Source organism: Sorex araneus, chromosome 3 (assembly GCF_027595985.1).
Source record: "Sorex araneus isolate mSorAra2 chromosome 3, mSorAra2.pri, whole genome shotgun sequence".
NCBI classification, from domain to species: domain Eukaryota; kingdom Metazoa; phylum Chordata; class Mammalia; order Eulipotyphla; family Soricidae; genus Sorex; species Sorex araneus.
The window spans coordinates 186,901,186-186,913,590 of record NC_073304.1 but is presented as its reverse complement, the minus strand read 5'-3'; the positions used below and the strand labels follow the sequence as shown (position 1 = coordinate 186,913,590).

Here is a 12,405-nt window from a genome sequence, read left to right as displayed (position 1 = left end):
GGGGAAATATGAAATCTCTCCCCCCCCTCCCCCCTCTACCCTCCCCCTCCCTGGTCTGGTCATTCCACTCCTGTCCCCACAGCCATTACCTTCTCCATCCAACTGAGGGATACTCCGGAACAGACAGTGTTGCTCCCGAATAAACTGCCCTGTCAGCTTGATGTCCACATCCACCTGGCCAACCCTGGGGAAGCAATGGCCAACATTCCTGAAGCACCTTTTGAACATCAGTTCATTCAACTAATGGGCCAAGCATGAGCATTCCCATTTCACAGAAGTAGCTGAGGCTCAAAGAGGTAAAGTAGCAGACCCAAGAGCATGCAGCCTAGCAGTGGTAAAGCTGGGATATGAGTGTAGATCTGCCTGACCCCAAATTCCATGTCTTTAGTCACTGTGTCATGGAGCAAAGGGGCAAAGGGAACTTGGACTGGGATGGGCACTCTCAACTTTGGGCCACAATTACAATTAATCTCTAATGTAGATTATCCTGAGGGCTCACTTGTTACCCACGAAGATCACCTGTGAAGGACATATATAAATGTCTGCGGTGGGGGAGAAAGGGGAAACTTCACCTCTTTAACTTCAGGGAGTGACTGAAGAGGCACCACAGAGCATTAACCAGGAATCCACCTGCTCTTCAACACCGAGTGTCAGGTGAACATGTCCCTCAACAACATGGACTGGGGCCACATTTCCCGCCTCCCCAATCCTACAAGGGACAATCCCACCAATGAACGCTCAGACCAGGGTGCAATGGTGCATTCCACCAACTCTTCTACTCCAGCAAATCCCCATAAGCACTGGGTCAGCTGGTCCCAGGAGGTATTTGGTCCACACTCGAGTGGTGAGCAGAGATAGTTCTGCACTGAGCAGCTAGACTCAGCAGCTTCCCAGGAAGCTAAGGAGGCAGCTGTCCAAAGTGCTTGGTGTCTCCAGTAAGGGTGAGGCTGAACTTCTATACTCATACCCCAAAAGGAGAGTCTGCCCCACAGGTCAATCAATGCTACCTGGTGATGCCATCTTTGATGTGGTAAAGCAGACATTCAGACATCAGGGGGTCTTCATTCAGGTTCACCAGGTGGGGAGTCTGAGTGAGGGGAGGGGGGAAATGGGAGTGGTCAGTAGGCATCATTCCAGCAAGCCTGCTATACCCCCGGTTCTTTCCTTTGTCTTTTCTTTTGGTTTGTTTTTGGGCTACACCCGGCAATGCTCAGAGCTTCCTCCTGATCCTGCACTCAAGAATTACTCCTGGTGGAGCTTGGGGGACCATATGAAACGTAGGGGATCAAAGTCAACTACATGCAAGGCACGCACTCTACCAACTGTACTATCTATCCAGCCCCTTTACCCACAATTCCTTTTTTTTGGAGCGGTCATACCTGGTGATGCTCAGGGATTAATCCTGGCTCTGCACTCAGGAATTACTTCTGGTGGTGTTTGGGGGATCATAAGGGAAGCCGAGGATCAAACCCAGGTTGGCCACGTGCAAGGCAAACCCCTTACACACTCAACTATTGCCCTGGCCCCAGCCCCCGGTTCTTAATGAACTCTTCCACCCTCCCAGATTCCACTTATTCAACTCACCTTCAAGGAAGTTTGACCTTCTCTCTCTTTCCTCACAAGGGGCCAACAAAACCACCACCCACATGTCCCTCCCAGGTCAGCAACCCTTCCCTATGTCTTCAGAGGCCTAGAAGTTTCCCTGACCCAAAACCTTAGAAAGTCTCTGCCCTCTGTTCTGCTTTCCTTGTGTTCCTCATCATCATTTCTCCCCTCACCATGTATCTAGAAGGAGCTGCAGAGACAGATCAGCGGGCTGGGTACATGCTTTGCACAAAGAACTAAGTTCAATCCGTGTAGCTGCATGATCCCCCAAGTACTGCCAGTGTGACCCAGAAACAAAACAAAACAGAATGTATCTGAAACGTCAAAGAAGAAATCGGGCTAGGGGGCTGGTACTTCCCACCCTTCATTCTAGCTTGAATTTCTAAGCAGCAAAGATTACCTTTATAGTTAAAAAACTTTTAGTATCAGTTCAAAGGAAAAAAACGCAGAAGCCAGGGAGATAGCACGAGAGGTTCAACACATACCTAGCATGTGTGAGGCACTGAGTTTTTGCTTTGTTTTGTTTTGTTTTGGAGCCACACCCAGTAGCGTTCAGGGGCTACTTCCGGCTCAGTGCTCAGGCTCGCTTCCAGCAGTGTCTAGTGGACCACGCAGGCCTCTTGTATGCGTTCCAGCCCTCTGATCTAGATCCCATGCCTCTTATCCTGAGATTGGTCCTCTGCAACTCAGCCCTGCCCCAGCACCACTAGTAGAAGAAAAGCTCCGGGCCCTAAAATTGCTACGTAGAACCCCTAAAAAGAGCACCAAAACCTAAATTTATAAGGAAATAAAGCAAACCCACATCTTCTAACAGAACCCCCCTACTCTTTCCTAATCCCTGCTTGTCCATGGGCTGCTTCACTCTGGCCAGAGTCACTGCAGCAGCTACCCATGTCTGTCTTCACCAGAACCTACCTGACCGATCCATCCCACAGACCTGGCTGATCCTTACGCTGCTCTGTGTTGAGAACCCAGCCCGTTCCCTTCCCCCAAAGCACTTTTCCTGAGTTCTGTTTCTCTTGACACCCACACCCACCCCAGGCATGTGGCACTGGCAGTACATAAGCCTTGCTCCCTCTACACTCCCTCTTACCCCTGGCTGCCAAGCCCAGGGAAGTCTCCCTCCTGACCGGCTGTTGTCTCAGTACACATCTGTCTGTACCCTCTGTACCATCCTGCCACAGGCCTGCCTGGCTTCCTGCCATCTCCACAGACCTCCCAGCTTCCTGTTCATATCACACCATGGCTGACCTCCCATACCCACCTGACTTGACCTTGCTAGAGCCCCTGACCCCTCCATGTCAGGGTACTAAGCACCAAGTAAGCCCCTCTGTGGGCCCTGCTCTTCTCTTCTGTGGTAAAATGCTAGTAGCTGACTGAGTGTTCGTTCCAGAAGTTCGTTCCAGAAAGCCTGACTTTCACAGCCCTGACTACCAGCGAGGGCCTGGAGTTGCTCACCATGTTCTCTTGCCCGAAACAGTCTTATTCTTGGCCCCACCCAGCCTCCACCTGTCAAAATCATTCACTTCCTTCACAGTCCTTACAAACTGTCTCGAATATTACTTCTTCCGTAAAATTTTCCTATGCCATCCAACCCAACAAAATATCCCCTGCCTACATTCTACAAGGATTTACTGTGGGATTTCTATGGTGAAGATCCTGGTAAGCTTCTAGGCAGGACATAAAGATGAGTTAAGGGTCAGAGCATTAGTACAGCAGGTACTTGCCTTCCACACAGCCAACCTGGGTTTGATCCCCATTCCCCCATATGGTTCCCTGAGCACTTCCAGAAGTGATCCCTGAGTGTAGAGCCAGGAGTAAGTCCTGAGCACCACCAGTTGTGGCCCAAAAACCAAAACCAAAAACAAACAAACAAACAAAAAAGAGTAAAAACAGATGCTACCGTCCTGTTAGTAAGATCAAAGTCATCTTGAACAGGTAAGAGTTCGTGCAGAGATAATCTTACCAGTGGCCGATAATGCTCCATAGTAGAGTAGATTCTGACCTTTTAATACTCAAGTCACTTATCAGCTCATTCATTCATTCATTCATTCATTCCCAGGGAGCTGAAAGCCACTGTATCCTGGAAGGGCCCACAAAGAGCTTTGCATGCAGGAGGTGTAGGTTTGATCTCTGGCACTGCTAGGATTGACCCTGATGTATGTGCCAGAAGTTGTCCCTGAGCAACAAAAGAAGTGGACCCAAAACAAAACAAAAAATTCAGTGTCTCACACATACTAGTTGGTTTTTGAGGATGAGGGCATGGACATACTAAAGAACCTCAGTGGGATAGGAAGACTCTATCAAAAAGTAATCTGAGGGCCCAGAGAGATAGTACAGTAGGTAGGGTGTTTGCCTTCCACGTGAACAACCCAGATTCAATCCCTGGCTCCCTTATAGTCCCACAAGCCTACCAGGAGTGATCCCTGAGCACAGAACCAGGAGTAAGCCCTCAGCACAACTGGGTGTGTGCCTAAATTAACAATTAAAAAAAGAAGAAAACATAGCCTGAGAGCTAGTCTTTGAAGATGAGGAGGACATGGACACACAGAAGGAAAACTATTATGAAAGACTGAATAAAAACAGAGGCATGAAAGCATGAGGTGTAGGGAGATAGCTAGGACTTGAGGCCTTGTAATTCTCTGGGGGCTCCAAAAGTGACCCTTGAGTTATGTTTAAGATAGCATGAATACGTGTGTATACATGTGTCAGCCCCTCTACCCAGGCACCTCAATAATCACTGCTGTAATATTTCCTCTTTCCTGAGGGATGCTCATATCCCCTCTACAACTGAGGTATCAGACCTGCTCTGGGACTGGCAAACACTGATGGGCTCAGAAAACTGAAAGCAATCTACCCCTAGAGAGAAAGGACATGATTCAGAGCAGTGTTTTGCTATCTCTGTTCAGTCCTAGAGCCCTTTGTTCCAATGAAACTGTACCTACAAGCCTAATACGTCAAGCAGATAAGCAGGAAGCTCTTTAGGTCAAGATTGGGGGAAGGGAACCCAGAGTTGATCTCTATCCCCATCCTCCCATCTCAAGACCTGTAAAGGAAGATCCAAGTTTAAAAAAAAAAAAGGGGGCAATGATTTGGGAAGTCTTTCAGGATAGGAGGAGAGTTAATCTTAGAAGCAAGGGATTGTGGCATATACAATTTTTATCAGTTGGGGCCGGAATGATAGTAAAACCAGTAGGGCATTTGCCTTGCATGTGGCCAATGAACCCGGCATCCCATATGGTCCCCCGAGCACCTCCAGGAGTGATTCCTGAGTGCAGAGCCAGGAGCAACCCCTGAGCATCACCATGGTTTTGGCATCATTTGGTGTGACCCCAAGTGTCATTCCCCACCCCCTCAAAAAAGGCAAGGGGTTTAAGGCTGGAGATTTTGGGTGTGGCCCAAAAGTCAAGAGACTAAAGAAAAAATGGCACGGTGTCATACCTGGCAGTGCACAGGAGTTAGTTCTGGCTCTGTACTCAGGAATCACTACTGGTAGTCTCAACGAACCATATGGAATGCCAGGGATCTAACCTGGGTCAGCCACGTTCAAGGCAAGTGCCCTACCCACTATACTATCATTCTGGGCCCAACTGATAAAATTTGTACATACCTGCCATTTGACCCAAAGTTTTCACCTCTGGGAAGTTTCTCTACAAGTAACAGACCTATTTATAAGATTGTCCATAGTGATATTGTTTATATTAACAAAAAATAATCAAAATGGATATCAGTAATAAATGGTAAGATATACCTAATAGATAATAAATAGGTAACAACTATAAATAAACTGATAAGGGTTCTAAATTAGCCTACATCTTTACAAGATTCTAATGCCATGAAAAAGAACAGGCAGAACTCTGTTACATTATTATAAGCTAAAACTGATGGCATGCCGCCACTACTAGCCCTCTGTGTGCCTGCATCTGTGGATAATTATACATAACACATGCCTGCACAGGCAGACCACTTCAGGAAGAACAAATACAGCAGGAACTGATAATAGGCTTGTCTCTGGGAGTGGAAGCAGAGGGTGAGAAGGGAAAAAATTTCCCCTATGCCTCACACACCTTTTAAGTACTATTTTAATGTTTCCTGGCTTTGCAAAAACAATTCAAAACCTCTTCCCATTGGTCCTTTGTAGGTAGCATTCCTGTGTGGTGTGAGGCCTCTCCAGAGAACAAACACCACACTATCAGTTTCTTCTGCCATTTCTCCAACTCTGTAACTATACTGTAAACACTTCATCATGTATACAACACCCCACAGCAACTGTAAGCCAAGCTGCAAGCCATCATTAGTCCCTCCCATAGAGGCCAAAACCCTGGTACTGAGCTCCAGACCAGGCACCTCAGACACAGACACACACAGACACACAGACACACACACACAGACACATACACACACACAAACACACAGACACACAGACACATACACACCACACAGAATCTCTTGTTGCCTGTTGTGTCTCAGGCAAGACAAATCCCTCTCTTCTTTTCAGATCCTTTTTCAATGATCACTACTTGTTCAGACTCCCAGATGGCCCTGATCTCAGGATATCACGAGGCGCCTTCTTCTCATAACTCCACACCGCCAATAAACCACCCGCAGAGACCCTGACAGGCCCTGAGCACAGCGCTTCTGACTAAGGACCTGATCCTATTGTGGTTTCTTCATATCATGAACCAAACAGGTATGGCAGGCTCCCTGGTGGGACCGGAAATTCCTGCCTTGCTCAGACTGGCTCCCACATCATCCCTTCATCAGTACCAATGAAGCTGTACCGGCTGTCTGCCATTCTGATTGGCAGTCCCTGGACCACACTGGTTGTTAAAGATTTTTAGGCATCATGCCTGCCTCCAGCAGAGCCTGATCACTCTTGCCTGCTTCCTCACCAAGCACCTACTACTCTTCCGGGTTGTAGGCACATGTCAGAGCTGGTGTGCCCACTCAGCTGACACTATCTAGTATTTCCTTGGCATACTGCTCTTCCTGTCCCTGTCTGGACTCCCCAAATCATGCCCATTTTACAATCTCAACCTTCCATGCCATTTTCCCCAAGAGAAAACAGTTTCTATGTATCACCACCTCTTTAAACTTCTCACAGCGTTTATAATCAGCATCTTACAGTATATAGACTCCTCCCCTGTTCCCTTTATTCCTTTAGAATTTTGGGGGGAGGAGGGATTCTTGGGCCACACCCAGCAATACTCAAGGGCTACTGTGGCTCTGCACTCAGGAATTATAGTGCTCAGGGGATACCATATGGGATGCCAGAGATGAAACCTGGGTTGGCTGCACCAAAGCAAGCACCCTGCCTGCTCTACCATCACTCCAGTCCTCCCTTATAGTCTTGTCTTCCCCAATTCTCCCTTTTCACGTGTTTTTGAAAGTTATTTTTTGGTAAGTAATACAAGGACAGGAGACAAAATTCAAATGACAGAAGACTATACACATAAAAACTCTCTATGCCAACTTCCCACTTCTTTAGGACTGGCACAACCAGTTTCTAATAAATCCAAAGAGAAACTCTATGTGTAACCTGCATGTAAGGATATATTTGCAAATACCAAGCTCTTAAAACTCTCAAGGGCAAAGACCTTGTCATCCTGTGGTTCCCTGTCCTTGGCCACAATCATTTAATAAACACTCAGCTTTCTGACTGTAAGATGCCGGGAAAAGGCAGAGAGAGGAGGTGGCAGAAATGACGATCATGGGACAATTCAGAGACATGAGTGAGGATTGGAATTCATTTCCATGTCACACCCAAGCCCCTTTCCTAAGCATCAGTCTCCTAAATGTCCCAACTTGACCCCTCACACTCACCTTTTTCGGAGAAAAGACACCCACAGTTCCCCCATCCTCCCGAACGGCTACTCCCATCTCAGCCAGCAATGCTTCTCTGAGGACAAAGAAGAGGTATATATTGCTTTTATCATCCATACCCATGAACTCTTTCTCTGCAGGGCCCGACCTTCTCTTCCAACCCCTACTCCCTCACATTCTACTGCCCCTCTGTACCTCTCCATCCTCAGGGCTTCCGTCTTGCGTAATTTCTCCTCCCAGGTCTCATTCAGCTCAGCTATAATCTTCTCAGTCTCCTACAGGACAAAGGTGGGCAAAGATCAGTACAATCTGCCCCATTCACCATGGAGCAACACTGCTCCTAGGATCCCTTCTTCCTCTTCAACCCTGGCAATGGAGAACTAAATTCCCAACAGCCCCAGACCTCAATTCTTGCCAGCTCCAGTTTCCTACCTGCAGCCTCTCCATGGCCTCCTCAGGCCCAATCTGGGGTTCAGAGGTAGGAGATAATGATGGCTCCAGCTCCCCATTGTGTGCGGGGGGAGATGAGGGTAAAGCTGGGACAGGGGGAGATGATATAGCTGACAAAGCACTTCCAGAACTTCCCTCATCCACCTTTAGGCCTAGGAGAGAGAAAGAAGTAAGAGAATAAGCAAAAGGAAGATGAAATTGCTTAGAGACAGAAAGATTTTAGAAGACATTTGGTCAATCGCCACAAAGCATAGAGTCCTTTAACTGCAGCTTTGACAAATGGTACCTCGTCTCTGCTTGTTCCCTGAAAGGATGGCGAGTTCATGACTGAATGAGGCAGCCAGTTCCTTCCATTGTTGGATGACTTGCATCACTGTAAGTTCTAACCCATATTGGGCTGAAATCTGCCCGTGCCACATGTGCCTGCTATTTGTAGTTCTACCCTTTGGGATAAAAGAGACCTTAACATTTTTTTCTCTTCCCAAGAACTGACAACTTTACTTCCATCACTGTGCCCCTAAAGATTCCCTATCTGTCTTAAAAGAATATACCCCAAGAGTGAATGCAGAGTCCATACCTCACGTAATCACCTTGGATTAACATCTAATATAGATGCTGTTGCTATCAGTAAATATGAGCATTATGTTAAAAAAAGAAACCATTCCATTTTTTATTCTTTTTAAGCTGACAGTTAACTAAACCTCTAATGTTTCACAAGGACATTTGTCAGAGCAGGTGTCTTAACAGCCTGCACTTAATGATTTACTGTTTGAACCTTAAATACATAACTTGCCATTTTCTAATACTTCAGTAGCTTCAGGGACCTGTCCAAGTTCTCTGAATTCTGACTCTCTTCCAGAGAATTAGTCCCCTCAAATCCTGTAAGATCTGAGACTTACTAAGTCCCTCTCCTTATCTCTCTCTCTCTCTCTCTCTCTCTAAGCATATGCAGACTTCATGACAGGTGACCCCCTCCTGGCCCAAAGATTGAAAGAGGGATGAGATGGGTCTGGGAGCACCTCTGAGATGCCCTTTCTTTAGAATCCTACCTCCCAGAGCAGAGGCTGAGAGCCCCTGAGCCATTAGCAACTCTCGTAACCGAGCCACTTCTTCCTGCAGTTCCCGGATCAATCTGGCATTAGGGTCCTCATTGATAATGGCATTGCAGCGGATCTGCTTGGTGCGATCAGCATACCTGGACAAGACAAGAAAATGGGAATTATTTTTTATTTGTTTGGGGCCCACATCTGACTTTCCTCCAGAGTTACTCCTGGCTTTGTACTAAGGGTTTCTCATGGTGATTCTCTGAGAACCATGTGCTGCTGAGAATTGTCCCACATTAAAACACGTGCCTTGGGGCTACAGAGATCGTACAGTGGGTATGGCACTTGCCTTGCACTTGTGTGACCTGGAGTTGATCCCAGGGATCCCACATGATCCCAAGCACTGCTAGGAGTAACTCAGAGCCAGTAGTAACCCCTTGCCATCAACAGGTATGGCCCAAAAACAAAACAAAACAAAACAAAAAACCAACACATGTGCTTTGCCTATTGAGCTCTGTCTAATCTTAAGGATGGGAATTAGTGGATTTCAGGAACAGGTGACCCTTGGACTGCTACCTGGTTTCTTCTCTCCTTCCCAAGTTTCAAAACACTGGAGCTAAGGGTCAACTCTGTCTATATGTGTAAGGTCCTGAGTTCTGTGTTCTTGGTACTTTTTATACATTGCTCCAGAGCTGCTAGAGCAGAAGGCCCACCTGAGGGTGCTGAGAGTCTCCTCATAATTGATGTCCGCAGGGCTCAAGGCTGCAATCATTGCTGTACGTGAGTTCCCACCTATAAATTGACAGTAGAAGCCAGCTTGAGTAAGGCTGGTTCCAAAGGGTGACTCTGGAGGTGGGGGGTAGTGGGGGTGCAGGTGAATGGCAGGGTCTCAGTGATCCAGGGTCATTGTCTGAGGTAGGGTGAAGCTAAGAGTTGTGGAGTTAACCATGAAATCTAGTGTCAAAAGAAGCAAAGGCAAGGTCAAGGGAGAGCATATTGATACTTATGGGGCAGTCAGGAATCAGTGGAAGGAGGAAAGGTCATGAGTGGACAGGGATCAAAAAGGGGCCATGAGGAGCCAGATCAGAGAGATCCTTGGCTTAGCAGGTTGGGCATGGCCTTGAACACAGTATCAGGACATCTTCAAAAATGTCCCGAGGTCAGGGGAGAGACAATGGGACAACTGCGAGTGGCAGTCTAGGGGTAGCAAGGGGATTTGTCAGTCATACCAAAAGGGTTAGTGGAATGGTGTCAGGGTCAGCTAAGAGAGAGGAGGAGCCCCTCACCCAAATTCTCCTTGAGTAGCCAGGTGAGCACAGAGTCCCTGTAAGGGATAAAATCCGACTTCCGCTTCTTTGATTGCTGGTGAATGGAAGGGGTAAGGAGGTCAAGTCAGGAAGTGTCACCCCCCACACACACACCCTTGTCCTCTTCCCCAGAGTCCCTTCTCTTCCCACCACGAGGTCTCACCATATCTGCAAGGGCTGAGATGACCTTCCCTAGAGTAGTCAAGGACTTATTGATGTTGGCACCTTCCTAAAAAGAATGAGGAATGAGTCCCTCCTCGTCCACCCACTCTAATCCACTTTCCCATCCTCCTCCCAGTAGCCAGATCCAGGTTATGATTAAAGACTATCATACATAGTCCCCAGTATTACCCCAGTCTATCCCTCCTAAGATTTCTCACCTTTAGACGCATGCCTCGGGCCCCTGAGGAATCAGCTCGCTCACTACCAGCAAGGTCCACCAAACTGATCTTACTAACCTAGGGTCACAGAAAGAGAGGCAGAAGGTGATGAAGATTAGTGGGGACTAGGCAAGTAAATCTGGGGATACCCAGCAGTCAGCTGGTAAGGGACAGAGAAAACCAGAAGGGGCAGAAGGGGACAAGGGAAGGGAATAGGAGATAACAAAACATAAAAAGACAACAGTGAAGGTTGGGTACTCATCCATTGGCTCATTCATTTACAGATATTTACTATGCATCAAGACAAGGACAAAGTAGGTTCCAACCCTACCCTCAGAATTCTACTAGAACAAGCAAGTTAATCGGACATTGTACTACACTGGAAAGAGGGAAAACAGAGAGGTCTGTGGTAGTCCCAAGGAGACAATCAAAAATCCCTGGCAAGGAGAAGGACCCTTTAAACACATCACTGTCCTGTTACCATATGGGGATCAGGGAGGCAGGGGAGCCTACCTTCTCTGAGTCCAATCCTGTGAGCTGGTCATGACAGCGCTGTGTAAAGACAATGGTGAAGACAGCATGGGACCGGCTGCTGGTCTCATTCATGTTGGTGGCAGCAACAGTCCTAGGAGTGCAGGGGAGAAAGTAGTCACTGGGGCCCAACTTTCACCACACCCAACCCTGACTCCCTTTCCCACCACTGTCAGGCTGCCTCACCGCGCCTTATTTCCACAGTCCATGAGGTCAGCAATGTCTGCATAGGAAGTCACAGCCAGCTTAGACAGGTCCTGCACATAGGGGCCCAGGATGGGGTGCTCCCGGACCCGTAGAGAGCCCCTACTCTTGGGGTTCAAGAGGTCTCGGACCCTCTCACAATAGATTTCCATATAGCTCACCTGAGTAGGAGAAGCAAGTTAAAAGTAACAAGGTAGGTTCAAGCTGGAGCACATATTTGCAAGCATCAGGAGACTAGGTTTGAGCCCCGTTATCAGATGGTCCCTTGAGTACCTAGCTGAGAGTATTATTACCTGAGCATCACTAGGAGTGCCCCCAAATCAAAATAAGCAAATAATCTTTTTAAGTGAAAAAGGACCAGAGTTAGTACAAGAGGTACTTGCTTTGCACATGGCCTACCCCAATTCAAACCCCATATGGTCCCCCAAATACCACTCCTAAGCACAGAGCCAGGAATATTCCCTGAGTATCCCAGGATGTAGCCCCCAAACCAAAATAAATAAACATATAAAATAAAAAAGTAACAAAGTGAGTCATACTACTGAAAACCTTACCCTCAAAACTACTCTGAATATAATACAGATAATTACAACTAATATACATTAAGTATTTACTATTCATGATGCTAAGTATCCTTTTTTGAGGGGTCATACCCAGTGATATTCAGGGGTCACTCCTGGCGGCTCTGCACGCAGGAATTACTCCTGGCAGTGCTCAGGGGCCCATATAGGATGCCGGGGATCAAACTTGGGTTGGTTGCATGTAAGGCAAATGCCCTATCTGCTGTACTATCACTCTGGCCAGCTAAGCCTCCTCTCTCCTCCCCCCCCCTCCTTCCCCCCCTTTTTTTTTTAGTCTTTGGGCCACACCTGGCAGTGCTCAGGGCTTACTCCTAGGACTGTGCTCAGGGTTCGCTACTGCTGGGCTTGGAAATGCATATGAGGTGTGGGGGATCAAAACCGGGTCAGCCACATGCAAGTACCTATCCCTGTACTATCTCTCTGGTCCCAATGCTAAGCATCTTATATGAATGAACCCACTGATCTAACAACTCTAGGAAGA

At 47.4% G+C, this 12,405-nt stretch overlaps 1 protein-coding gene across 4 annotated transcripts in view; it reads right to left on the bottom strand.

Moving 5' to 3' along the window:
* Positions 1 to 12,405, bottom strand: part of KIF1C (kinesin family member 1C) — a 29,168-nt gene that overhangs the window by 12,090 nt on the left and 4,673 nt on the right. For all 4 annotated transcript variants that reach the window (XM_055133263.1, XM_055133264.1, XM_004604942.2 and 1 more), the window contains 12 exons: positions 11,326 to 11,504; positions 11,122 to 11,233; positions 10,609 to 10,686; positions 10,392 to 10,457; positions 10,208 to 10,283; positions 9,635 to 9,713; positions 8,928 to 9,073; positions 7,861 to 8,030; positions 7,624 to 7,703; positions 7,429 to 7,504; positions 1,008 to 1,087; positions 90 to 184 (listed from right to left, as the gene is read on the bottom strand). In XM_055133263.1, the coding sequence (XP_054989238.1) occupies positions 90 to 184; positions 1,008 to 1,087; positions 7,429 to 7,504; positions 7,624 to 7,703; positions 7,861 to 8,030; positions 8,928 to 9,073; positions 9,635 to 9,713; positions 10,208 to 10,283; positions 10,392 to 10,457; positions 10,609 to 10,686; positions 11,122 to 11,233; positions 11,326 to 11,504 (1,237 nt within the window). The remainder of the gene's footprint in view (positions 1 to 89; positions 185 to 1,007; positions 1,088 to 7,428; positions 7,505 to 7,623; positions 7,704 to 7,860; positions 8,031 to 8,927; positions 9,074 to 9,634; positions 9,714 to 10,207; positions 10,284 to 10,391; positions 10,458 to 10,608; positions 10,687 to 11,121; positions 11,234 to 11,325; positions 11,505 to 12,405) is intronic.